The following is a 27,802-nucleotide window of genomic DNA, read 5'->3' as shown; positions in this document are numbered from 1 at the left end:
GCCATTACACATCTTAATTTATGATGGTTCACTCCAGTGTCTATTTCTAATGTTGTCTGAGCTCTAGTGTAATGTGCTCAGCTGGTGTATCAGCTGTTTTTAAGACTGGTCTTTTCTTGTTTCCCTGGAGGTCAGGTTGCCAAACTGTTCCAGGATTCTAGCCTGGGGAATGCAGTCAACATTGTAGTGACGCGGCTCATCCTGCTCATGGAAGACCAGGTAAATAGACTGTAATAAGTTGTACCACCCTCTCTGTGTGTTTCTACGCTTGTCCTCTTTACCTCTCTGTCCAGACTGCACAAAGCTCTTCCCTGACCAGCATCTATGAGCTCCTTGTTGTATCAAATTATTGGCTTAAGTGTATTTTCCTCCACCATCCCAGTGGACCCGTGGGTGTGTAAGAGGGTCTTATAAATTGTGGCTGTATTGAAAGAGACAAGGGGCTGCAAGGAAGCGCGGAAGAGGGAGATGAATGAGGAAAGGTGGAAAAGTCAGGATATGTGGAGGGTTTTGTACCTGTCCGACAGAGCAGCTTTGTGACAGTTCGGCTGGTTACTCTGGTGAACAGTGAGCTCTCTGGTCATGACGCACATTCAGTGTGTAGAAAAACTGAAAGTTTGATTTAGACGCTGATACAAAAAACCATCAGGATCCAAATTCACCAGATTCCTCAAGGTCTTGGTGTCCTGTTGCCGTATTTTCTAGCCACGCTGTAGTATTGCTATATCAGTCAGTCACTTGTTCCACCAATTTTGTCCGGACAGAAATTTCTCAGCAAAGTTTGAAGTTTGTACCGACAGTCATTGCCACCAGACTATGAATCCTGTTGACCTGAATGATTCTCTGACTATTCCTCGAGTATATCCTTGGTATGAATGTATATCTATGGTCTCCACAGGATGAATTGCAACAACTTGGTTGGTGACTTTTCATGTTGTATTACCATCCGGCCAAAACCTGAATGTGTCCAATACTTTAATTTACTTCTAAATACCTGCAAAATCTGATGACGTTCCCATCAGCTTGAGCTGTACTTTGTGCTCAGTGCTAATTAACGTGCTAAAACACTCCAATAAGGTGAAGAAACAAGAGGCCTACTAAACATCAGCATGCTAGTATTGTAACTGTAAGCATGCTCAACTTGGTATTTCGCTGAAAGCATTGCTGTGCACAGCCTCACAGAGTAGTTAGCATTTCTGTAGACTCATGCTGTAAGTGAGTGAGCGGAGGTTGAATAGAGTGCAGAATTATAACCCACACTTGACCACAAGACAGGGGCTCAGCTCGTAAAAAGTGCATGACCCTACCAGCATAGCACCGGAGATGACTGGGCCATCTGGCTACCTAGTAACTGACCCTATTAGCCCGCCATTAACAGCATGTGGTGAGACGGTGTGGCCGGCTCCTTTTGCAATGTTTGTGCTTCCAGCAATCTGACCAATGAATCATACTGAATTAAAGGGGTATTGCAGTGTGGCTTTGGGGTTTCCTCCATAGCTGTCTTATTAGGGAACATTTAAGATTCATGCTGCCTCAAAATTAGCCCCATAATTTACAGCTTGGATGTGTTCGTCGTCTGACAGAGTAAAGAAGTAAATATTAGGATCATTAGCGGTGGGCAGTATTATTGTTGTTATTCATTCTCTATGGACCGTTGAGGTTGAGGTCGGGACAGGATTGAGAGTAGTCTCGGTGAGCAGTTCTGCTGCTGGTTTCCAGGTCTGAAAACGGCAAGCTGCCCCTGGAAAATATAATCAGGCCAGCAGTGGGCCCAGAAATGAGGGACTGTGGGATGAGACAATTACTAGTTATGTCACCACATGCATTCCTGGGTTACGAGTTCTCGCCAGCTGTGGCCAGCAGAGAACTCCCTCTTCTACTTCTCCTCCTCTCTGCACTCTCATAATACTAGAAAGTGCCTTCCGCCTAATCCTGCCTGCACAGTTGCTTTTTGTCGATTGAACAGAGGGAGGTTTCTTAAGCTTTTTAAGTCTGGAATCAAAATTTTAGAAATGCTTTCTCACCATGCATACCATACCGTGTCTAATTAAGTTTCTATCCAGTGAAAACCATACATCTCTAAATGTGTTTATTTTAAATTAAGTGTTAAATGGTAAATGGACTTGCATTTGTATCGTGCCTTTCTAGTCTTCTGACCACTCAAAGCGCTTTACACTGCATGTCAGCATTCCCCCATTAATACACTCATGGCAGAGGCTACCATGCAGGGTGCAACCTGCCCATCAGGAGTCTAATTCACATTCACACCCATTCATACGTGATGGCAATTTGGGGTTAAATGTCTTGTCCGACATCAATTGGAGGAGCCTACATTTGATTGTTGTAATCTCCCCTTCTTGACACTGGAATAACCTCATATCATTGAATTAAGTATTCTTACAACCATTTGAAATTGCTGGAGTTGTAACCTCCATTTGTGTTGTGTTTTAAGATTTAAATACATTTATTTTCAAATTTGCTTTTGACTGTGTATTTCCTCTCTTGTCTCTTTCAGCCAACACTAGAGATCAACCACCATGCAGGGAAGTCTTTAGACAGCTTCTGTAAGTGGCAGAAGAACATCCAGCACCGGAGCAGCTACGGTAACGCCATACCAGACAACGGGATCGCTCACCATGACACTGCTGTGCTTATCACCAGGTCAGAAATACAAACAGGCAAACCTTTCTCACAGGAGGAAGACATACAAACTGTAACTCTGTTCTGGAGCTTTCTTCATATATAGATAAAGGTAATTTAGAATGAAGACATTGTTTGAGTGACCAAAACAACCCCTCCTACTGCAACGTCTTGTAAATAACAATAATTTTCCCATGAAAGAGTTAAACAGTGTTTCCTCTAAGCTGAATTCTTACATTCCCAGCCTCTATCCGCATAGGTTTTCATTAAGCCAAGTCCGAGAGAGTTGGGCTGTATCTTGTCCTGTCTGATGTGACGATAGCTGAGGCAGCTCTGCCCAGCTCAGCATCTGGAGAGAAAATGAAAAGGGAAGATATGAAGAGGGAGTGAGAAGCAATGACGGATTCATGTTATTATTTGAAGAATCAGAAACAGCCCAGAGAGGACGAGAAAGAGGGTAGAATTAAAGCAACGCTGCTTTGAAGCTGACGGCGCTGCTTTCTCGAATTACGCTGTTACTAATACTGCTCGTGGAAAACAGAAACAATAGAGGTAGATGCATATTAAGAAGATAAAAACACTTATGCTATTAACTGAGGAATGTGCAACTGCAAACAACACAACTATGGTTTATTCAGAGTCATCTGAGTGCGATGGATCTGGGCAGAGCTGCAAAAAATACCTTCCTTTTCTTCCTAACAGAATGTGAAATAAGCTTATGTAAGAGCACAGAAAGATGGATATCTTGTGGTTTTGGTGGTGGATTTGTGAGAACACTTGGGTTTTACTACAGGATTTATCAAGCAGAGGATGGAAACTGTCCAGACAGATGACACCACAGTGAGCGTCCATGATTTCCTGCTATTGTTCTTTTAAATCTATATCTGTCTGCTATCACTGCTGTCCACTGTCTGACCATAGCGGCTGTGTGAGACTGTCTGTCACCATCCGTGAATGGACCGCATGTCAATGTCAAGCGTGTTTGTACGTGTTTGCATATGTAAGTTTAATTACATCTATTGGTGGTGCTGCTTCTGTTTGCGTGTGAGCATATTATTATTAGTTTAACAGCCTGGTTGATTTCCCTTTCCGTCTGCAGATACGACATCTGCATCCAGAAGAACAAGCCCTGTGAAACCCTAGGTACACACACACACACACACACACACACACACACACACACACACACACACACACACACACACACACACACACACACACACACACACACATTTACTTTACATACAGTACACTTACTGTCCTCACTGCTGACATAGAGCAAAGCCTCACCCCAAAGCCTGAACGTAACCCTCACGACTAAATGTCTAACCCCAACCCATACATACTCTTAGTGTAACCCTCAAACCAAGTCTGAACCCTCAAATTTGAAGGTTAAGCCCAAAGTGAGGACCGACCAAAATGTTTCAAGATCTGAAATCTTATAGGTCTTCAGCTGATAAAGTTACAAATCAAAAATGATTCATAGGAATGTCAGTATTTTTCCTACAGTGATGCGTTTACAGTGAGAAGAGATATATTCTTATACGTGTGTGTGTGTGTGTGTGTGTGTGTGTGTGTGTGTGTGTGTGTGTGTGTGTGTGTGTGTGTGTGTGTGTGTGTGAGAAACAGGTCTGGCGCCTGTAGGAGGGATGTGTGAGCCAGAGAGGAGCTGCAGCATCAATGAGGACATCGGCCTGGGAACGGCCTTCACTATCGCCCACGAGATAGGACACACGTGAGTAAAACACACACGCAATAAACTTGCCATTTTTTTTTAAATCTCTTCTTTCTTTTTTTAAGAAACACACATCCAATTAGTGTCACATATATCTTTTAATGGACTTATTTCTGAGTCTTAAGAAATGCTTGTTGAGTGAAATAAAAGTTAAATCAGTTAGTAACTTTATTGAACCAGGCAGAGAGTAACACATGTATTGTCACTGCAGGATTGATGGACAAGGATCAGACAGCAGAAAAGTTGCATACAGTATCTCATCCTTGGGCATTTTTTATTTCTCAGCTACGCTGTCGGTGGGACTTTAGGGTCAGTCACTCGTTCAGTTGGACAGTTGGTTTACTTTAGTCCGGAGTGAACTAGCTTGACAAACATTGAATAGATTTCCACATGAATGAGTTTATCCTTCCTAAACCAACTTTGCCAAAAAACTAAAAAGAGAGAGAGATGTATAAATAGGTCCAACGCAGGTTGAACACATTGTCGCTTTCACATTTACGTGTCTGATGTCTGAAAGGGGTATTAATCCCGTTAAACAGGATACAAAAGGGATAACATGTTAGAAAAAGAAAGTGAGTAACCTCTCTTGATTTAATGCATTTCCACAATGGTTTCCACAATGTTGCGTGCAAAGATCATGAACATTAAGATCAGACTGTTGAGGAGAAGCTCTTAATCCTGTGTTCTGAAAACACTGAATCCCTAACAGATCTATGGCCGTGGTTCTTAGGCCATGTCCACACGTTTCCATTTTAGAATGCATATCTCTTGCTATGTTTACACTGAGCGTCCCCACTAGGCTGGAGTTATAGTGTACCAGAAATGGATAAAAAAACGGTGCAAAAACGTTTTCGAGGACGGATACGTTTGAAAACTCCATATTTACCTCCTAGCTGGTGGTGAAACACCAAATGTCCCTGAAGGTATCCTTGTGGTGTCTCATGTGTCCTTTCTTGTGTTGTGGTCAGAGGTGATCCCTCTGCCTCCTCAGATTACACCTCCAGATCTCCAGGGAGAGTCTATGTTTAATCTCTGACAGCATGAGTCATTTTGATCCGTTAAGAATGTGTTAGTAGCTGTATATTTTCTTTGAGTCACACTATTTATATGTGGAATTAGTTACATGTGGAGTTGGTGAAGCACCTGGAGATGCCTCTGTTTTTTATATATCTACGTCGCCTCTAGATGACTTTCCATTTAGTCTGCTTGTATGCGTTAATTGAGTGTCCCGTTGTATTACGTCACAGCCCAGAGGAGTATGAAGGCAGATGGTGGATCAGTCTGGGTCCTGCCTCCCTAATGATTAACACAGTTAGCTTTTGAGTACTCAGACCACAAGGCTTACGAGCCAACATGATACAGTGGTGTGCTGATATATACAATCTGTTTCCTCTGCCTCAACACAATTAGCATTTGTTTTTAATTGTTATATAAATTGTTTTGACATCACAGTGCAGCATTAGATTAAAAGCAGGCCTCTTTGTGGTTGAGGATACCCACATAAAAAGACAAGACTGATCAAGACAGAAATTACTCAGCTGAGGAATGACAAACTTTCGGAACATTTATATTTCAGTCTCAAACACAGCTACTGTGAGTTATCACTGCCTCTCATGAATGAAAATGGACCACTAACACTGTAACTTAATACACTTGGGTAAACTATCATGATATATTGATATAATGTTATATCATTTTGTCATGTTGAACATGGTGCATTTTGAATAACTAAGAATCTTCTTAACTATTCATATTTTCTTATGCATATATTTTTGCCAGTTGGGATCAGTCCGGATCTGGTGAGCCAGAGCTCTGCTGGTTTTCTATCCTGTCAGCTGTTTATATACCTGAAACAATCTTCATAACATTGATCTGCAACTATTCTGATAAACAATTAATTATTTCAGTATTCTTGCAATCAAAAATCTCAAACATTTACTGGTTCTCAATTATGAGATATTTGAATCTTTTCTTGTTGTATATGACAGAAACTTAAATATATTTGGGGTTAAGACTGTTGTTTAAATGCAGTTAAAAAGCATTTGAATATGTTACTGTGGGCTCAGCTGTTTTCCAATATTTTAGAGACAAAACAATGAATTCCTTAATTGAGAGACAATCACTGTCCTATGATGATAATTATGAAACGTGATCATAGATTTTTGATAGATGAAGTTGAACATGTGTTTCCGTTGTGGACTATACTCTTCACATTGTGGCAATCTGCCACTTAAATGTCAATAATCATATTTAGGATTCAGGTATCCTTCCTGTGGTTTGATGTTAATTTGATTAATTTTGTCAGGATTCTAACTGGCCTCCGATTCATGACAATCAAACTGCCACAACATGTCTGCTCTTTCGATCCCACCCAAATATCCGCAGTGATCTCTTTTCCACTCGCCTTGTCCCTGCTGCCGCAACTATTACCGGTCAATGCGGCCTCAAAGTGTTGTCACTGTATCATCATGGGCTTTAGGTTTGGGATGAACCATGACGGGATGGGGAATGCTTGCGGGCCCCGTAGCCAGGAGACCGCCAAGCTGATGGCTGACCACATCACCATGAAGACGAACCCGTTCATCTGGTCCGCTTGTAGCAGGGATTACATCACCAGCTTCCTGGAGTGAGTCATCCTATCAGATATCCGCAACACCACAAATTATTTGGCAATTAGAGGTTTAAGAAAGAAAAAATCACTTGGATGTCAGAGTAATATGTTTGATGGTCAGAGCAACAGTCAAATAACAGCTGGATCTTGACAGTAGGCAAAATCCACTTCAATGTAATTATCTGTAGCTAAGTGTTTGAATACAACTATTACTTTACATATGAACCATTACCAGTTATTGTGTATTGTAATCTCACTCCTTCTCTTCGGTTCGGTGTGCTTTAGCTCAGGTATGGGCTCCTGTCTGAACAACATCCCCCCCAAGCAGGAGTTTGTGTACCCCACCACAGCGCCGGGTCAGGCCTACGATGCAGATGAACAATGCCGCTTCCAGTACGGCGTCAGATCTCGACAATGTAAATATGCGGTGAGTGATCTGACTTTGTATTCCTGCTTCCTACTCATACATCTTTCAGCTTACTTTTCCTCACGTTAGCGACAGCAGCGCACAATACTAACCTCATCAAACTAACATGCTCAAAATGACAACATTTTGAAGTTCGGCAGGTTTATATAGGCAAATAAAAATATCATTAGTTTATAGAGATATTTCAGTCTGGGCCAACTGGAGGCCAACCAACCAAACAACAGAGTGGCATTGCCATTCATAGAGCAATATTACTCACAATGACCTGTGGGGATACCAAGATACACCGTATCATTTCGTTTTTTCATCTAACCCAAATGTCTGATTGGAAATCTCACAGTTCTTACTTTTGCATTTTATTTTAAACAGCTAGTTTCTTATTCATGGTGTAAACAATCCTTCCCTGTTAGCTGACTCAATCTCAAATAAAGTTATTTACCTCACGACTCAATCCTGATTTCCTTTCTCCGGCAGTCTCCTTTCGGTCGGCCTTCTTGACAACGTGAAACATCTTGAATACCTTGGCTGAATAGCATCCACTTTATTACGTGGTCAACTCTTTTATAGGGCCAGGTTCAGAGAGAATGGACATCTGGAAGAGCATACAGCTTTATAGACTCATTACATAGATACCATGTGGTCAGAGCATATGAACATAATAAAACATAATCCTGTGTATTATAGGCATTGCTGTAGCAGAAAGGAAGGTGAACAAGAGTGTGTCTGCTCTTGTATTTACAATGACCTTATATAAAAACACTCTGACAGGTTGTTTCTCTTCCATGTTTCCATTCTTCTTCCACACACACAGGAAGTCTGCAGTGAACTTTGGTGCATGAGCAAGAGCAACCGTTGCATCACCAGCAGTATTCCCGCTGCAGAGGGAACAATCTGTCAGACCAACACCATAGAGAAAGGGGTAAATACTATAAATACATATTAAACTTTTTCTTACATTATTATTTTTAGAGTTATGGCAGAATGGGCTTACTAACTTAAATACTAATATAGTCACTGTATAAATATATGTGTGTTTGTGCTGCAGTGGTGCTACAAAAGGATGTGTGTGCTGTATGGGACACGTCCAGAGGGCGTGGACGGGGGCTGGGGCCTGTGGTCACCCTGGGAGGAGTGCAGCAGGACCTGTGGAGGGGGCGTGTCCTCGTCGATCAGACACTGTGACAGCCCCAGGTATGGTCACCTGAGACCAGTCTTAAAGGCATCACTTTTGCTAGCTTATTGTTGAAATGCTGATTCAGCATTCTAACAATTACTACAACTACTACTGCTACTGCTATTGATATAACTACTGATATTGCTACTGCTATTACTACTGCTATTACTACTATTACTGTGACAGTAAAACTGTTTAGCTTCCAGCTTTTCCTGCATTGTAATTCAGCTTTTAGCTTCTTTAGATGATGCAGTTTTGCTTCCAACTCTGCCAGTTATACATTTCAACTAACAGGTTTTTCAGCAGTGAAGTTCGATGCTTCTGGGCTTCAACCTTTTTTAGGCAGGTAGTTTCCCATTTCTGTAATTAATTTCAGCTTTTGGCATTCCAATGCATTTTTTTCTGCAGGAAATGCATTTTTGGGGTTTTATTCTACTTAGCTAGCTAGAGATGGGGACAATGTCCACTCTCCACATTGTGCTGAAATAAATATAATAAAGTTCAGCTGTATATGCAAGTATCTTTCCACCGTGGTTTAGAGAGGACACGTCCTTTATGGGACCACAAGGAGGGAAAGAGGGAGTTGTTGAAGCCTCATATTAGCGTCAGCTGAAATTAAGAATATTTTTTTTTTACGCAAAAAGAGTGTGATGTCTCCTTAAAAAGATCATAATGGGACAATGTCTATGTCTATTATGTCTATTATGTAAACATATATTTCAAAAAATCGGGCAAACATTATTGAGGTATTGATGCAATAGGGCAATGTGATGAAAGACGATTTAAAACAGACATAATACAAAAAATAGAAAAAGGTTCTACGTTATATAAAGAAGAATGATCTCAAGCAGTTCCCAACAATAAGGTACAATATATAAACTGTAAGAACATGCCACTTCAGAAAGCACAAGGGCTGAGATTTATTTCCAGGCAGCAGTGCCACTGTTTCTATTGTGTTTGTCTGAATCATCACAAACAACTAGCACACTCGCTTTTGAATCACAGTCACCAGATCCCTCATCTTGAATTTATTAAACTGAGAATGAATTGACCCAAATTTGAGGCCAACGGTGTTCTTTTGTATCATTTCGTTTTGCTCCAATCTGTTTAAATTTGTTGAAGGTTTAGCAGAAGCAGCCATTTGATGGTGGCTGGCTCTGGCTTCTTCTCTGTTTTTTTATTTGCATTTTCTTATGTAGAGGTGTTGTTGTTATGGCCTCTGTTAAAGCAATAAAAGAGACAGACAGTGAGATTGGAAACACACATGAAGACAGACAAAGCGGAGATCAGGAGCCAGTGTTGTGTGGTGATGGGAGGGAGGTTAGATCTTTTTAAATTGTTGTCAGATGTGACTGGCCTGATTCTCTTTGTGTTTGGTTGTAGGCCAACTATTGGTGGAAAGTATTGTCTGGGGGAGAGAAAGCGCTTCAGGTCCTGCAATATTGATGTGAGTATTGCTGTTCTTCATCATCAACATGCAGTAACATTTAAATGATTTTACTTTATTAGTTTTGTGTTTGGTCATTGCATGGCTCTCTGCTTGCATGTTTTCATGTATTCGTGTGTGGATAACTGTGTGTGTTGCAGGAGTGCCCTGCAGGCTCTCGGGATTTCCGGGTGATTCAATGCGCTGATTTCGACAGCGTGTCTTTCCGGGGAAAGTTTTACACCTGGAAGCCATACAGAGGGGGTGAGTGAGTAACTTGTGTGTGTGTGTGTGTGTGTGTGTGTGTGTGTGTGTGTGTGTGTGTGTGTGTGTGTGTGTGTGTGTGACTATCTGCAGATTTCCTCTATGCCCTAAACATCCCCCCTCAGCTGTATGGAGTGTTTAAGCGTCTTTCAGCTCATTGTTTTCATTTTACATGAAGCAACATTATAGTTTCAGTTGAACACCTTCTTTAGCAACAGACAGATGTTTTCAGCAAAAAGTTCAATCCAATGCTACCTGGCTGACATGAAGTTGGTGTACATTTACATTTAAATACATAACTAATACTAACACAATGATCATAAATCTCTATCAATGGGGGGATTTTGCATGTTGTCTTTTTGACATCGTTGTAAAAACTACTTTGACTTTTTCTGGCAGTTCTGCCTCTTTTTGATAGTAATAATAAATCAAGAGGTGAGAGTAAATAATGGGAGAGAGGAGGGATGACATGAAGTCCCCATCCAAACGCGACCCAGAAACACTGCTATCACATCTTAAAACCCTGAAGCCGTCAGGACACCTGCTCCTACCTCAAATTACTAAAGTAAAGATAATATCACTAGTACAACTGCAAGTTCACAAACCAATAAAGCACACAGCAAGTTCAAGAAAAATGAAATGTAAGTCTTCTGTGACACTGATAATTTAACATATCATTGCTGTTTCACTTGTTTGTCAGAATTTTCCTGACGGTGAACAGATGAAGATAAACAGAAAGATTTGAGCCAAGAGTTGATGACCAGAGACAAACAGAAGTTAGGAGGTGTGTGTGTGTGTGTGTGTGTGTGTGTGTGTGTGTGTGTGTGTGTGTGTGCGTGTGTGTGTGTGGAGAGAATCAAAGCTGCAGACTCCATCCTGTCTGGCCTGCAGATGCTTGCTGCAGAGAGCCATGCATTCCCACAATGTCTTGCAAGAATTCCTCGCTCCTGATGAGCACTATGCTGGACGTGAAAGATAAATAGTTTCAACTACATAACTGCCTTTAATCTAGCCCTCCAATAACATAATGGCTTACAGAGATGGCCAGCCAGCCAATTCCAACTTCAGGCAACAAGTGCTCCTTTCATCAAGTCAGCTGATTTTACAATGGAAATCCCTTGCAGCTGTTAAAATAGGAACGGTGCCATAGACTCTGCCCTGCGTTAAGGCCAGATCACACCACCCAGCCCCTTCCCTGTCCTTTGCAGCCCTCTCCCCCCTCTCAAATTCTTTCAGCTTTCTTCCTTTCACTTTCACCATCTAACTCAGAAGACATTTTATTTGTATTCTTCTTCTTGCTGTTTTTCTTTGTCATCTCTACTTTTGTCTCTCCGTCTTTCACCTTACCTAGTTCACCATGAGTCACTCTCTCTGGCCTGCCAAAGCGATGCACCATGGGAATTGTAGTTTTCCATGGTCTGACCACTTTATCATCTGCAGGCTGTGCCAGTACATACTCTCGCTCTCTCTCTCTCTCTCTCTCTCTCTCTCGCTCTCTCTCTTTTCCTTCTTCCCAGTGCATACTGTACCTGCTTCAGCGCTGCCAGCACAAACAAACACAGCCCAGACTGATGTCAACAGCCACTCAAGTAGTGGAGCTGTTGGCGAGCAACACAGATGAATGAAGGATATATACCACTTGGCAGGAGAAGACCTCGAGCAACAGTGTGCGTGTGTGTGTGTGTGCATGTGTGTGTTTCCTCCTCGTTTAGGCTACCTTTGCGGACACATTTCAGACTAAAGACAGGAGGCAAACAGGAGTCAGGAGATGGAGAGGTGTGTGTGTGTGTGTGTGTGTGTGTGTGTGTGTGAGAGTGTGAGTGTGAGAGTGAGTGAGTGAGAGAGATAAATAGTAATTTGCACATCATACTTAAGTGTCTCTTCACCGGGGGGGGGGGGGAGTGTAGATTTATGAATTCACTTAGACACAGTGCATTTACAGATATCACTACTTGCATAACACCAGTAGAGCCCCTAATACTGAACGCATATGCACTTAAAGTAATAAAGTAAAGAAGTAATTAAGCTATAGCTCAAAGTGTACGTCAATTATTATTTAATTAAAGTACAAATGGTCAAAAATGTTCTGGAAGAAGGCTCTCAAATATTAGGATTTGGTGCTTTTCTCTGTCCTAATTTTGAACTGTTGGTTGTATAAAATAAGTTGTTTGAATATGTCACTTTGGGCTTAAGGAAATGTTGATGTTCATATTCCCTATTCTTCTCTACATTTTAGCGATTGGTAATTTTCCGTCGATCAAGCAATAATATAAATAATCGTAAGCAACTCATATCATTCATTGCAGTTGTTCTCATTCTTGAGTTTGTCGTATTAAAATATTGTTTTGGGGGGTTGCAAAATGATTTATGGGATAACAAAATGTATATATTTTGGGAACAATCGATATGTCTTTGTGTTGAAACATATTCTGATAATCAACATTCCTTTTGATAGATTTGACTACATGGTCTTTATTGTCACATTTACATTTAAAGCAGGTTTCACGTCTGGTGGTAAAACCAGCAAATTGAACACCCGACATGACTCTCAGAGCTGCTCATGAACCTGCGACTTTGTGCAGAAATTCTGTTTTTGGCAGTTGACCTGCAGGAGGTTTGACGGCTTGTCTCAGTGACTATTACATTAAATTCGGCACGGTTTGGAATATTTGTATTAGCTCAGACCACAAATTGCTGGCCACAAGCTAGCAGGCTAATGAAATTTCAGTTCTTGGAGAGATTTCTCAAAAGCATCGATTCTTTTTCCATGACATTCACTGGGCAAAGATCTTATTTGAGGGGCATGGGGGAAAAGAAGCTCATATGCTGATGGTTTAGCATTGAGAAAACAATATCACTTCAAGCTCAGTTTAGTAGCTTAGTCTGGAGGATCACAGCAGGCAAAGTTATCAATTAAATAGAGCTGTTGAATTTTTTTTTCCTTGAAATAATTATCTTCTACATTGATTCCAGTAAAGGCTGAAGCTCAATCTTGACCTTGGGGAAAAAGTCCATGTTGTCGCCCCATTTTTGATCATATCACCTAATCGTTGTTTTATAGTATCAGAAAACCGTCTTTGCTGTTTGTCCCAAAGTTCAATAAAATCAATACACTAATAACTAAATTAAATTTAAAAAAATCATCGTTAGAGACCTTGTGCTTGCCATCTGTCTTCGACCCTGTGTGTATTCGGCCTATGCACAAGCTTGAATGTGTTTTTTGTCATGTTAGTGTGCTATATTGTAGATAGATGTGGTATATTGATACTGTATGCCATGCTACGTGTGTGTGTGTGTGTGTGTGTGTGTGTGTGTGTGTGTGTGTGTGTGTGTGTGTGTGTGTGCAGGTGGGGTAAAGCCCTGTTCTCTCAACTGCCTAGCTGAGGGATATAACTTCTACACGGAGCGCGCTCCAGCTGTGGTGGACGGCACGCCCTGCCGAGACGACTCTCTGGATGTGTGCGTTAACGGAGAGTGTAAGGTGAGATAAGACCTGTGTGTTTGTAAGTACCTATGCAAGCGTACCATGAGCAGACAGTTTAAGCTGGGGATCAACACAAGACTGAGATAATATTGTTTATACTCGCTGTCTAGAGTCTGGACAGCAGCCACGGTCTAGTTTACACACTGACTGCTGAAGATCATCACAATCTGCTGCTTAACTGAGAAATTGTCTTAACTCTGGCAGGGGTCTTAGATTCCTATTAGCAATGCGCTCTCTTAATCTCAGCTGTTAATGAAAACAAAACATCTATCTGCTGCTCATTCTGAAGTGGAGACCACATGGAGCTCCAACAGGTTCCTGGAACCTAATTTGACACCCACATGACCCATTTGTTAAAAGACGTAGACCAAAAAAACCCTACTTGTAATAGTGCGTAGCTTACGTGGATGCTGTTGATTCCCATTCTGTTGTTAGTTCCACTTGTTTATTTTGGAGATAGCTCTACTCCAGAAAGTAAGTCAAAGCTATGGTCGGGTAGAAAAAGATGTAAGGACAGAAGAGAAAAACTTCATGATCTCCAGCTTGTTGTTTTGTGGTTGCCGGCTGAGTGCCAAACTATTTTATTTTTCAGCACCTCATCTCTTGCCTTTTGACCCCCATGATCTCGCTTTATTTGAAGTTTCTCTGAGGTTCGGCAGACCGAGGAAGGCTGAACTCGTCCAAAAAGAGGATTTTGTTTATCAACATCTTCTCATTGTTCTCTCCTCCTGTTCCACTCTGTTTTTCTCTCCGCTCTGTTCTGCTCCGGAGGAACCCAGTGACCCTCCAGCTCAGCTGTTAGTCTGTCTGCACTGCAGGCAGGCTTTCATTCACTGCGGTCTTATTATCTCTCTCTCCTTTACTCTTTCCCTTTCTGACTCTACATCCATTCCTCTAATTTTTTCTCCATTTCCCTCCTTTTTTTCCTCTTTCACTTCCCTTTTTCTTCTGGCTTTTCCTGTCTGCAATCCAGTCAGTTTCTCTCCTTCTGCTTCTCCTCTCGTATGCTTTATGCACACATACAACTTCAAACACACTGTGGAGAAATCTCTTACGTTTGTTTGCCGCCGCATGCGGCTTTCAATTCTAAGATTGGTGTTTGACAACGAAGAGAGAGGAGAAACAGAAAGAGAGGAGGTTGTTGGAAATAGAAAAAGGACATGAAAACAGATGGTCTAGTTGAACACAACATACCGCTGCAGACGGAAGGTCTGTCAGAGCCCCTTTTTTCCGGATCTCTTGGACAAAATATAGCGGGCCAGATTTATCGGGGGAATGGCGTTGTGCAAATATGTGCCGCAATTTCCAGGTGCAGTCAGCTCCTTGGTACTAAACCTGTAGAGTTCATCTGTGCAGTTCAGAGGTGGGATTGTATATGAGATCAATGTGCTCAGAAGATAAATGCTAACGTAGTGTTCTTGAAAACAAAATATTTGCTATTGTTAGGGTTTCAATATCATTCCATTATTCATTCGCTATTTCAACTGATGATTAATTGTGGTGTGAAAGTCTAATGTTATAGTTTCCATGTGACATCTCCCACTTGATATTTCAGTGCTAAAAAACATTTTCATACATATATATATATTTTATGTATTCTGAGCTATTGGTCCCAATGAGCTCTGGGAAACACTTTCTACATGGAGAAAGAAGAGGCCTCCCACTCATCTGGACTTAAATCATCTTAACCTTTTAATAACAACTTACCCATATTATTTAGCCATCAGATAGCCATGGGGTGAATCACAGTTTCAACTCTGGAATTGATTTTAAATTGTAATCAGTGTAAAAGTAATAATAAACTTGAGCTTCATTATCCCTCTCTACAATAAGCAACTGCCATATGAATATATGAGTGTGAGAGCAGTTGCCGTTCATTCCCTACACTTTTGTTTAGGTTTGGTTCACTGTTAAAGAGTTTGAGTAAAACCACCTGCTTCGCTCATCATGAAACTTATTTATGTCGACAGCTATGAGTTTAGCAACCTAAGAGCATTATGTCTGCACAGGATCAGAAAACACATCTGGACTTACCATCTGATATTTCTGTGTTTTGGAAAAGTGGTCTGGAAGGCATTAGAGGTAATCCCTCAGCCCGGCCTCTGACACTTCTCGACTTACCGACTGTGCCCCTTGACCCTGAGTGACCCTGCAGCTCACTTGTTTCTCCAATCTTGCAGCACGTAGGCTGTGATCGAGTCCTCGGCTCGGACGTTCGCGAAGACCGCTGCCGGATCTGTGGGGGTGATGGGAGCAGCTGCGTGTCTGTGGAGGGACTCTTCAACGACTCGCTGCCTGAAGGAGGTACAGAACTAGAGCAGTCATCATCTCATTCATTTTCTTTTAGGAGTTTCTGCCACGGGTTTCTGCACATGGAGATCAGGATTTCGTCTTTCCTAATTTCATTAGTGGTGGGGAAAGAGTGTTTTAAACTGTATTTGTAAAATTGCTTTTCTGAGAAGCAGAATAGGTTAACACGAGGCATTTACCATGAGAAGTTATGCAACATAATTGCACTGCTGTCCCAAAAAAATGCACATGCAACATTTGAATTCTGATGCTCTGGACTGTGAATGCATCTTGGAAAGCTGCCTTGCAATGTGAGTTACGATACCCCAGATATTCAAAATGTATCGTATAATTGTCTCTTCTCATGCAAACTCCGTCCACAGCAGCATCCTGTTACAGTTATTTATTTCATAAAGCCACACAACTCCACAAAGCTGCAGGAGATGTGCTTAGAGATCAATTATGTATGTTCAACAGTTGATGAGAGTTGATGTAGCCAATATTTAAAGTTGGCAAAACAGATAGTAACAGTCACTAGTCTTATCCATCATTGTGTCTATTCTCAGAAAACAATGATGGATATTTTGTCTTCCAGTTACGTGACCACGGGATTCATATAGGTAGAGAAAAGAATAGGACCCAAAATCAACCCTTGAGGTACACTGCAAGTTTTCTAGATGAGTTTAACAGACACATATTCAAGAAGTAAGATGTTTTGATCAACAGTGTCAAATGCCAATGTATGGTTTAGCAGGATTATGATAGAGTAAAGTCAGGAGTGAGCTACAAAGTTGATGTTGTTTGACACACATTTGGACCTATAAATAAAGGTCTACACATCTTGAGATAAAGATAACACTAGTATTTTATACAATATTTAATTGAACAAATACAGTGAGTGATGTCGACTCAATATCACATGTGTATGTAAAACATCAACCATTCCTGAGCCGTATATTTATCCACCAGCCACCCAGTGACACGTGGCAGACAGATTTAGGTGAGGTCGGACCAGTGTGGCTTGAGGTCCAGCTGCTTTCGCATCTATTCCGGGCAACATTTCTCCTTGCAACACCGACTTTAGAGTTTCTCACCCAACTGTCAACACCAGTCACCCCCATCCAGGATTCCTCAGAAGGGACGCACCCTGAGCAGGCAGCTGTGCTCTTCACCACAGTGACCAGGCCAGCCTGTCAACCCTGGCTGAGTTCTCAACTCCCCTTAAAATAGCTGACATTATCGTTGGGCTATAACATCTGTTAGTAAAGCTAAAGTCGAAGTGTCGGTTGTTTAGTTGTGTCTTTTTTGATCTGCTATTTTTAAAGATGTGCTACAGTGATTTAGTGTTGCACTTCCTTAACGTTGGGGGATTGCAAGAGTAGTTGCAGTGGCTGGTCACCACCTCCACCACCACAACATACGGTATACAAGAGTCTGGTTTTGTTAAGAGAGCATCCAAGAGCATTAGAGGTCGGGCACTGATGTTGGGAGATAAGGCCTGCCTCTAAAGCTTTGTTCATACTTTATACTTGCAAGACGACAAAAAGAGTAATTGACTAAACAAAACGCCATAAACCAACCATCACAATGCCGAGGAGGAATTTAAATAACTGTCAACTCATATCTCATATTCATGGCCTACTTTTTTTCTTCCATTCCAGCCCTGTAAAGAAACAAGTTAAGAATTACATGCATTTTAAAGGAGCAAAGGTTGGATATCCTGTAAACAATTTAATTTGGCTGGCAAAATATTTACTTAACCTAATATCTTTAGGATCTGTTTCTACAAGTATGTAAAAGTGAATAGCCATGTAATGGTGCTTATATCTGTGAATTATTTGTGACGTCAAGTTCCAAAAATTCAAAAGTGCACGTGCTTCGCACCGGCTTCACTACAGCGACCATAAACTACACTTCAGTTGGCGTTCTAGTTCACCCCAAAGGTGAACTCAAAGCGGGAACTAAAGGCTTATTCTGGACATAGAAAGATTTATCACTGGCAGAATCCATTAGTCATTTCTATAACAAGCTTTTGATTTCTCTGAACTCCTAAAACCTTTAGCCAGTGATTCTCCTCTCTGCTCAAGGGATTTAAGTCTGGTCTTAGATGACGGCAAACCATAAACACTGTTAAACAGAAATAAAAGACATGAATGAGAATTGGAGTTCCTTACATCCCACAAAAGTGAAAGTTGGGGTTTTTTAAAGATGCTGCATTATTTAATTGTTGCTCTGCGCTCGCAGCTTTGATGCATTCATGTCCCTAGTCTATTTCCATGTATCTAGCCTGTGACTCTGGTAGGCAGTGAGGGGTTGCTGAAGGTTTACAGCTCCTTTGCTCTGTGTTTACCAAACAGGTTTGTGATTGTTACCAAAGGAATACTACTTTCGCGCACATTTGCTCTCTCTGTGTTTGTCTCTGAGGCCAAATACCTCAAGCTCTGTCTAATAATGTCCAACGCCTCCATCTAGAAACCCAGAGCAGGGTCAGTTCAACCTCATAAAGCTCCACGGAGAAGTCACGAGCCAAACCTCTCCTTTCCTCTTGTGGTCAAAGCTTTGAAAGGAATTATTTAATTCCTTCGTTTTTTTATTCCTATTTTCTCTAGTGAGGCTGAGTTATTTACAGGGCTGCAATTGCTGGATAACAGAGCAGAGCTGAGTGTTGAAAAAGAGGACAAGAGACCAAAACAGATGGCGGGAACAGAGAGACGAGGAGAAGCCGGCTCAGCTCTCGCTCTCTAGCAAAGAGCTGAACAGCTGAGTGCCGGCTGCCCAGGAATGCAACTGGAATCTGAAGCCTCTGCTTAGTCCATCGGCATCCCACTGAGCTGAACGCTACTTATGCATCACTCTCGACCCCCCAGTGAATAAGCCTCCTTCACCTTGTTTTAATTTTTGGACTTTGTGTGTCTCAGGTTATGAAGAGGTGGTCAGAATTCCTAAAGGATCAGTGTTCATCCACATACAAGAGCTCAACATCTCCCTCAACTACCTTGGTAAGAAGATATTCAAGCTAATGTTTAGTGTAAATGTCTGTCAAAGTAAGTAGTTCAAGAAAGATGAAAGGAACCACACAGCTGCTACTACATTAACTGGCATTGTTGTATTTTCTTTTTATGCTTTTTTTGAACATCCTAACCCCTCTGGAAATACTTCAAAATGTTGAGAAATTTGCCTTCTTACCAAGAGTTTGATGAGAAGCTCAATATCAGTTTACTATCTCTGCATTCAGCAGACCTTTTCCACACCGAACTGTTTCACTTGTGAAAGCAGGAAACGCACAGGTATTACTAATAACATAATGATAGCTCATTGCCTTTCAGGTGCTTCTATTTCAGGATCCTGCCATTGTTCAATGCTCAGGTCTTTCTCATTTCCCAATTTTGTGCCTCCTCGATTCCTTTCCTCGCGTCGTAGTCCCGCCAACGGGAGATGCAAGCAGAGTTGGCAAGGAAGAGACAAGAATAGTGCAGAGTCGATGCAACAGGCATTTAACAAATGAGACATCCTCAGCTCGAACTGGCATTTTAATACGACGTCAATTAAATATGAGGTGTGGCACAGTTGATCAGCTGTCCATTGTTTAGTTCTCCCGCTGTACTTTATGATCTCTGTCAGATGAGCATAACCGTGTTCAGACTTATATATTTTCTTTTAATTCAATCACAATGTGGTTTGAGATCATTACAGCTGTGTGTCACGCCTCTTTTTTTTGTTTACGTGTGCTGAAAACACTTCCGCAAAGGATACACCGGTGTTTCCTCGCTCATAGCTTCTCCACTAAGCCTCCTTGATCCTCGATCCATGCAGTGAGCCAGCATGCACCATACCAGGCCTTTGAACTGGAACACTTATATTATTATTGTTATTAAAGACACCTGTGCTTTAGCTGATGTCATACAAAATAAAACAGAGGAAGCTTCATAGCTTCACAAATATTGGGAATCTACGACAACTACGGTATCCGACTTGATGAAAAGAACTAATTTGGGTTCTACAAGTTGCTAGAGAAATTGCTGCAAATTAGCACAAAATTACTGTTGTTGTTATTATTTTTACTTTAGACGCAGGATATCTGCTCCTTTCAGTGTTTGTGCTCGCTACAGCGGCGTTAATAAACATCACAGTGCTGATCTCTGAGACAGAACTAATATTAATGTAACTCTGTCATACAACAAATAAGAAAATGTCTGCTCCCAGGATTCTTCTTATGGTGATGATTTAGATGCACCAAGAGAGTCGGACATTATTCCATTTGTTTTTTCCTTTTACATTACTGTTTTCCTTAAAAGTATTTCTCCATCTGCTCTGTGTCCAGTGCTGAAGAGTAAAGGAGACCAGTATTTTATCAATGGGAAGCTGACCATTGACACGCCTCGCAGGTTCGGTGTTGCCGGTACCACCTTCCACTACAGGCGGCCCACTGATGGACCAGAAACTCTCGAAGCTCTGGGGCCAACCAACGTAACCCTGATTGTCATGGTAAAAATGGAAAGAAACCCCAAAACAGGTCTTAAAAGAGATGTAATATTAAAAAAAGTTCACCATCATCAGTTAAATGGTTGGTTGTATGTATGTTTAGGTGCTGGTGCGGGAGGAGAACCCAGGGATCCACTATCGCTTCAACCCCCCACTGAACAGGGAACCTCTCACTGGCTTCGCCTGGCACTACACCTCATGGTCACGCTGCTCAGCTGTCTGCGCTGGAGGTAGAAACACACACTAACACACAAGCAAGCTGACCCTTACAGTAGGAGGATGTTGCATTATCCTAAATAAATAATAATAGAAATAATATATAATAACTACATGCCTAACCCCAATACTAACTTATTAGCCTGTGAAGGCGAGGTTTTTTTTCTCCAAAATTCTTCATGATGTGATTGTGTGAACAGATTTGTGTCCCTGCAGCGTGATCGAACCCGCTCACTTGGGGCAGATGTCATATAAAGGTTAAGGGTTAAATGGCTAAAACATCTATTTGGTAACCATTTGTCATGGAACTGGAGTGTTTGTGGAGTTCATGTTGACACAAAGCCCATTTTCTTCTCCGGCCTTTGTGAGTTAATGATCCATGCTGCTTTACCTGATAAGAGCGTATTTTCTCCTCTGATAAATGATTCTAGCACATGCTAATGCTCTGAAAGAGCACTGATGGGAGGGGGTATTTGTTTGGCTGTGTAGTTAAAAAATCTACAATCTTTCTCCACAATCACAGACTCCAACTTTAAGTCAGTAAAATTATGTCACCTTGTTATGAATGACAGCTTTCTAACAGATATTTTGTGAAAAGATTTAAGATATATCTGTAATATGCCTTTTTAACATCCAGGGACATTTAGGCCAACGCTGGCTCATTTACAGATTGATTCAATAAACATTTGATGAAAATAATTTAAAAAGTAAATATCAGACGTCTTCTCTTTGATAGTATATCTGTGTCGCTATTACTGAGAATTAGTAGCTAATTTGGGAGATACACATTTATTCTAGCTGCCAGTTAACTGCACACATCCTCTCAACACTTGAACATGTTGCTGTATTTAAAACACTGTTTACCAACATAATTAATCTCAGCAATGTGGCAGGTTCCTAACACGGAACATTAAAGAATGAATGCTGATGCACCCCTTGTTCCCCGGTAACGCCCTTTTGTATCTTTGTCTCATGTCGGTCAGGTGTGCAGACACAGCAGGTGGTGTGTCGGAAGCAGGCAGATCATTCAGTCGCCTACAATCACTTCTGTGACAAGAAGAACAAACCCAAAGAGAAGAGAAGAACCTGTAATACGGAGCCGTGCTCCCCATCGTGAGTCGTGGGATACAAATGTATTTCTTAATGATTTTGAACCTTTGCTTTAAAATGTTTAAAACTTGTAATAACAATTTTAGTATTTGACTATTTGCATTTAATTATTATTTATATTAGCTTTCAATGTATGGTCACTGTGATGACATACGATTATACTGACGGTATCATGGTATTCGGACAGACATAGAATATGTACATCAGTGTAGTGATTGTTCAGGTTTCATTCTACTAGAACACTTAGTAATAACTATAAAAAGATACATACTTTGCTGTTCAAACTTTATAATGAATCTTTAGGCACGTTCACATGTATTCATTACAAACTGTAGTCTTGATTTGGTCTTATTTACTTTTTTGGTGCATATATGCATGTGTGTGTGTGTCTTCTAACTGTCCACCAACACACTAGTGCGCATACATAGGCAGTATTGCCTATGTATGCGCACTAGTGTGTGTTGGTGGGCTTTTTTCTTATTCAACCTGTGAGTCCTGTTTTGTACAGTATAATGTCCACACTATATCATGTAATGCAAACGAGGAAACTAAAAACGAAAAGGCCCCTCTCTGCCACTAGCTGGTGGACGGGAGCGTGGTCGGAGTGCAGTCGCAGCTGTAACAGCGGCCTGCAGACGCGGGAGGTGTTGTGCAAAAGGAGGATCTCTGTGACGGAGGAGAAGGTCTTGGACGACTCAGCCTGCACAACCCCACGCCCTTCTCTCACTGAGCCCTGCAGCAACCAGAGCTGCCCCCCTGAGTGGATGGCCCTGGACTGGTCAGAGGTAAGCAGACGTCAGAGCTCTCCCGTGCTGCATGTGGTTTGAGTTTTTTAGTAAACTCATGGCCAAATTTCAAACCAATACTCTGCAGAGTTTTCTGCAGAATTCCTTTCAGATGAAACAATGGTTTCTTTTTTAATTGAACCTAAGGAGCTCAAACATTTGCCAGGAGAAAGTACGAGACCCTAACTGGGAAATACACAACATAGGCACAGAGCAGGCACATGAATTACAATGAACATGTTGTTGCGTTCACAAATACATATTTTTACACTTGTCGTATGGGAATTTCCCGACCTGTTTTTCATTCTGAACCTTAGTTTGAGGAATCTGTTGGAGTTTTAGGGTGATCCTTGCAGACATGTAAACTATGCTTTTAAGACGTCCAACTACAGCGGGCCTGAAAACTCAATTTTCTCTTGCCTTACTGGACTTCAGGATGAATTGAAACCAAATTAAATGGTGTCAGAAGTGCTACAGTGTTCAACTTTTCTTTGACGTCATGTGAAATGTAGCAATGGCACACACAGAAGAGGAATTATGTCCAGCTGGCTTACAGGAACTAAGCAGGCTCTTGACTTGGTTTCTTGTACAACTGCTGCCCTCTGCTGAGTGAATTAGGAAGATTTCTTTTTGTATGCTTATGACCGCAATGACCCCCTGCTGCACCCTCCCATCGCCTCCATCTCGCTTCCCTCCCGCCTGATGTTTTTGCTCCCTCTTTCTTAATTTCTCTGTCTTCAGTGTACGCCCAGCTGTGGTCCTGGCTACAGGCACCGTGTGGTCTTGTGTAAGAGGGGGGAGAGCGGTGACAACCTGCCAGAGTCCAAATGCCCCAAACATGGCCGGCCCACCTCCAGGGTGCGCTGTAACCTGCAGCGATGCCCTCCCCCTCAGTGGGTGACGGGTCCCTGGGGAGAGGTAACACAGGCTTTCGGTTTATTCTTGGTCCTATTCATGGTTGTATCCGTTGTGTACTTAAATACAACCCCCAATGTCTTAGTGCTCTGCCAGGTGTGGTCTGGGTCAGGAGATGCGCTCGGTGCAGTGTCTGACCCCCAACGGCCAGCCGTCCAACGAGTGTCTGGAACATCATCGGCCAGCGGCCATGCAGCAGTGCAAGAGCAAATGTGACCTCAGTCTGCCCATCAGCACAGACAACCCTGAAGGTCAGAGGTCAAATCATTGCTCCTCCTCATGTGTCATTGAAAGAACATCAAATAAATGTTCCTGTCAAGAAAAGTCATCAAATCAAATTTAACTTAAAAACTGTTAACCCCACACTCAAAATGTAGTAAATATAAAAGTCGGAGCTGCCAGTTGAGCTCTTGAGCTTATGACTCATTCATTAGCCAGCCTTTCCTCGTTGATTACATTTGTCGTAAACACAAATCTCAATGTTTATATGCAAATTAATATGTTTAAACATTTGTAAGCCAACTCCAGTGGAGTACTACATACTGTACATATCCATTCAGTGTATGTTTATAGAACATTAGCATACAGAATAATACATCTTAAAACAAAAATTACACATATATACACAAAATGTGGCATATATGTTTTTTCTCAAACATCAAGAAATTGATTAATTAATTATTTAATCCACAGGCCAAATGTCGGGAGGATTTATGTCATTCCATACAAGTCGTATAAGTCTGAACAATAAAGGTGCATAAAAGTGACAATATTCTTGGTACTTTGATTACAATCCAGCACTGTTTCTATAAAGATAATTTAAACACATTAATAAAGCTGTTTCATGTTTGTCTTCCCTGCAGAGTGTAAAGATGTGAACACTGTGGCCTACTGCCCCCTGGTGCTCAGGTTCAAGTTTTGCAGCCGGCCATATTTCAGACAAATGTGCTGCAAGACCTGCCAGGGACACTGACCTGGACACTGTGAAGCTCACAGCATCCAGTTTCTGGGTCCTGTCCACACTCGCAGTAAGCCTGAAAGCCTGAGCCTTGTAACAGCAGCCCTCACACTTCCTCTATCAGAGGGGTGTGAGATCTAACTGGGACCCTGTGAGACTGACACCTGGTCCTGTTTCTGTTAAAGTGGGACCTTTTTTCCAGCCAGAATCCAGCTCAAACCAGACGACTCTCCGGGCCGAGCTGTGCCAAAACGGCCTCAGCTGAGTTTTACATTCCACTGGAGGGAGGGCTGCTGAAATCTGGAGAGACAGAGAGGGAAAGAGTAAATTCCCTCCATCATCTGTCTTTCCAATGATCCCTCTGTTGTAATATTTTGGTGCTACTATATTTCTCTTTGGCCGCAGAGCTGGTCGCAGTACTCTCTTAAACCTGTATGTAAACAGGGGATATTTGTTTAGTTATAAAATCCACTTTGTAAAGAAAATAATTTTCCAGATATTTTTGCCCATGAAGAAGAATATCTAATGCTATAAAATGAAAGATTTGTTTCTACGTTATCTACTAGTTGTTACACATTGTGTCCACATTGTTTTATGCTTTGTTCCGTATCTTTGTATTCATCAAGTCCTCGCTGTAATTCCGCTGAAGTATGAGCAGAGTTTGATTTGCACAGTGTCAGCAGTCAGAGGACTAATGTATTTTATGTTTGACTTGATGTCTCTGTGGAAGCTATAAATGTCTCACTGCAGTGAACGTGCCGTAGTCTTGCCATTTTGGTTAGTTTGCTTAAATGTTATCACTACTTCAGTAAAACAGACCTTCATGCTGTACAGGACACACACAGAGACACTGCCTTAGTAATGTGAGTGAAGCCAGTGCTGACTGACATTTTCAGATTAATGGATCCTATTTTGTGGCAATATGTGCATAAAATCTTCAAAAAGGAACTTTTAACAGCTTGGCTCAGTGTCATTATCTGAAAATCCATCAGCGCTGCCCTTGCTTTCTTTTTTGTTGGATTTATTTAGCCACATGTTACCACTCATTCGACAGTGTCAGTAACTTTTACTTTGAGTGGATTTCAGAGCACAGTCAGACACAGTTGAGTCAGCTCTGCCGGCAGGAACAGGCCCAGTGAGGAGGAGTGGAGACTTCTGACACTGCTTTCAAACACCATTTTATAGGAATGTTAATCTAAGAATGGATTTACACACCCATAAATATCTGACTTCTCTGTGGCACAGAGCTGATGTATTATGACAGTCTGAAACCATCAATCGGACCACTGTAAAAGTTATAAAGCTCATTTGAACTTCTAGTGTGATAGCAACTGACTTTCTGGGACACATGGGGGCAGCGGAGCTGTGAAAACAACATTGACATCGCTTTTTAAGTTGACACAGGGAACTTGTTAGCAAACAGTTGCTTTTTGTCAACATTATCATTCATCTGAAGTCCAAAATGCAGTTTCAGCAGGTTTCTCCATCCTAAATAATTTTAGAAAGGCTGCTCAGAGGTCAGTCCTCACTGTGACATCCACTGTGGTCTGATGTGGCCTGTCTCTTCACCAGCGTTCACATTCCTTCCAACTGAAAGCAGCTCTGTGTAACAACACATCATTTCATTGTAAAGAAGCTACAGTTTGTCTTCAAGGGGATTAGCTGCAATGTTGTTTTTTCTTGTGGTGCTTTGGTTTTGATTGGTGCTATTAGTTCACAGTTGCTGTTGTTGTTGTTGTTGTTGTTGTTGTTGTTGTCATTTTTAACAATTGTGCTTTTAATTATTTTGAAATCAATTTGAGCCTTTTGTAATATTACTAATCTGCAGAGCTGGACCCCTCGCCCACGAGGACCCTCTTTGGGTTCCTTTGTTCCATTTCTATCAGACTATATGCTTTTAACTTGATTTTAACTCTGATTTGGTTTATGTGGCCAGTTGTGTCTCAAAAACCCTAAAATGTCGCTTACAAATGCAAATTGTAGATTTATGTCAAATACTGGAACAATTTCTGAAGGAGCACTGTCCAAAATATTGGCATTTCCAGGCTAAATTAACAATTTGAGAATTATAAAAAATAACCAATTTTTGAGGCATTAAACACACATTTGGGTTTTAGGAACTAATTATGGATACTAAGTCAGAAGGTATGCCATCCATGGGAGCAGAGAAACAGGATTTAATTTTAAATGTTTATACAGTTCATTTGTATGGCATCAATGTGCACAGATAACTCACTCCTGAAGTTTTCAGGACTGAACAGGTTGAACATCCATTTGTATAATTTTCAGTTGCACATAAAGTTTCAGAAGATATTTCTGGTTTCAGTGTCTCAAAGGCATTTTTTTCTCTGTATCTACCTGTGCCTATAATTAAGGTTCACACTAAGAAGTGAGCCTGTTTTATCTGAGTAAATAAGAGGGACAGTACCGGTAGTTGTTGTTTGGTCACATGCTAATTATAACTTCACATGTACTGTATGTTTTCAATACTATAGAAGATGACTCCATCTGTCCCCCATGTACATCTGTTTAAAAGGAAATATTAAATTGATTAAACATGGTGCATTGTCGAAATAAGATTTGGTCATCTGCGCTGTCTGTCCTCAGGTTTCTTTTATTTGTCCTGAAATAGCACACTTCAATATCCAGACGGAGGTTGAGATCATCAGTCATCTATTTTTGGATCTGACAGCCTTCATGGAAAAGATGAAGCAAGAACTTCCTTTTGTCTGAATGAGGCTGAGACATCCTCGTCAATCGGACTTTAATTAACAAAATAGAGTCAGTTGATTGAGTGTATTTGCTCTCTTCTACCCTCCTCATTCTTGACAGAACAAAAACAACAAAACTTGCTAATGTGTCAAAGTCTAATTAGTCTTAGACAACTTTACATGTTTAAATTAAGCGTCCCAAAATAGCAGCATTAAAAGACCCTTTATGAATAGTGGTAGTATCACAAAAAGACTCCACCATAAACAGATTGAACAGATTATTTCCTTTGTTTTTGAGACATCCAACTACTGAGATAAGGACATAAATACATTTATCTTTATCCAATCGAAAGTTTAAAGGTGACCCAATCCTCAACGTCAGTTTTAAATAATGTATTCATGTGCGGTGCTTGGGTAGAGGCCCCTGGACCAAATCTCTGTATGAAGTGCCATTTTTGTTGGAAATCCAATCAAAGGACCACAAGATTCAAAATGACCACAAAGCAACACAAATGAGACACAAACTGTTCACAAAGGGAAGCAAAATGTCTATAAATTAATGACAACCGCCCAAA

General features: G+C 41.2%; 1 protein-coding gene across 1 annotated transcript in view; it reads left to right on the top strand.

The window, feature by feature from the left end:
* Positions 1-24,531, top strand: part of adamts10 (ADAM metallopeptidase with thrombospondin type 1 motif, 10) — a gene marked incomplete at both ends in the record, with an annotated part of 36,658 nt that extends 12,127 nt beyond the window's left edge. The window contains 21 exons of the mRNA XM_079220416.1: positions 136-219; positions 2,516-2,661; positions 3,740-3,783; positions 4,270-4,375; positions 6,855-7,001; positions 7,272-7,413; positions 8,225-8,332; positions 8,459-8,604; positions 9,971-10,034; positions 10,175-10,277; positions 13,625-13,758; positions 15,942-16,065; positions 18,969-19,049; positions 20,372-20,535; positions 20,636-20,762; positions 21,732-21,861; positions 22,439-22,643; positions 23,385-23,561; positions 23,644-23,809; positions 24,252-24,311; positions 24,422-24,531. Of these exons, the coding sequence (XP_079076542.1) occupies positions 136-219; positions 2,516-2,661; positions 3,740-3,783; positions 4,270-4,375; positions 6,855-7,001; positions 7,272-7,413; positions 8,225-8,332; positions 8,459-8,604; positions 9,971-10,034; positions 10,175-10,277; positions 13,625-13,758; positions 15,942-16,065; positions 18,969-19,049; positions 20,372-20,535; positions 20,636-20,762; positions 21,732-21,861; positions 22,439-22,643; positions 23,385-23,561; positions 23,644-23,809; positions 24,252-24,311; positions 24,422-24,531 (2,568 nt within the window). The remainder of the gene's footprint in view (positions 1-135; positions 220-2,515; positions 2,662-3,739; positions 3,784-4,269; positions 4,376-6,854; positions 7,002-7,271; positions 7,414-8,224; positions 8,333-8,458; positions 8,605-9,970; positions 10,035-10,174; positions 10,278-13,624; positions 13,759-15,941; positions 16,066-18,968; positions 19,050-20,371; positions 20,536-20,635; positions 20,763-21,731; positions 21,862-22,438; positions 22,644-23,384; positions 23,562-23,643; positions 23,810-24,251; positions 24,312-24,421) is intronic.
* Between the last annotated feature and the right edge of the window lie 3,271 nt (positions 24,532-27,802).

This window comes from Taurulus bubalis (assembly GCF_910589615.1).
Source record: "Taurulus bubalis genome assembly, chromosome: 7".
Lineage (NCBI taxonomy): Eukaryota > Metazoa > Chordata > Actinopteri > Perciformes > Cottidae > Taurulus > Taurulus bubalis.
Note: the sequence above shows the minus strand (reverse complement) of the source record. Positions and strands in the feature narration are given on the sequence as shown.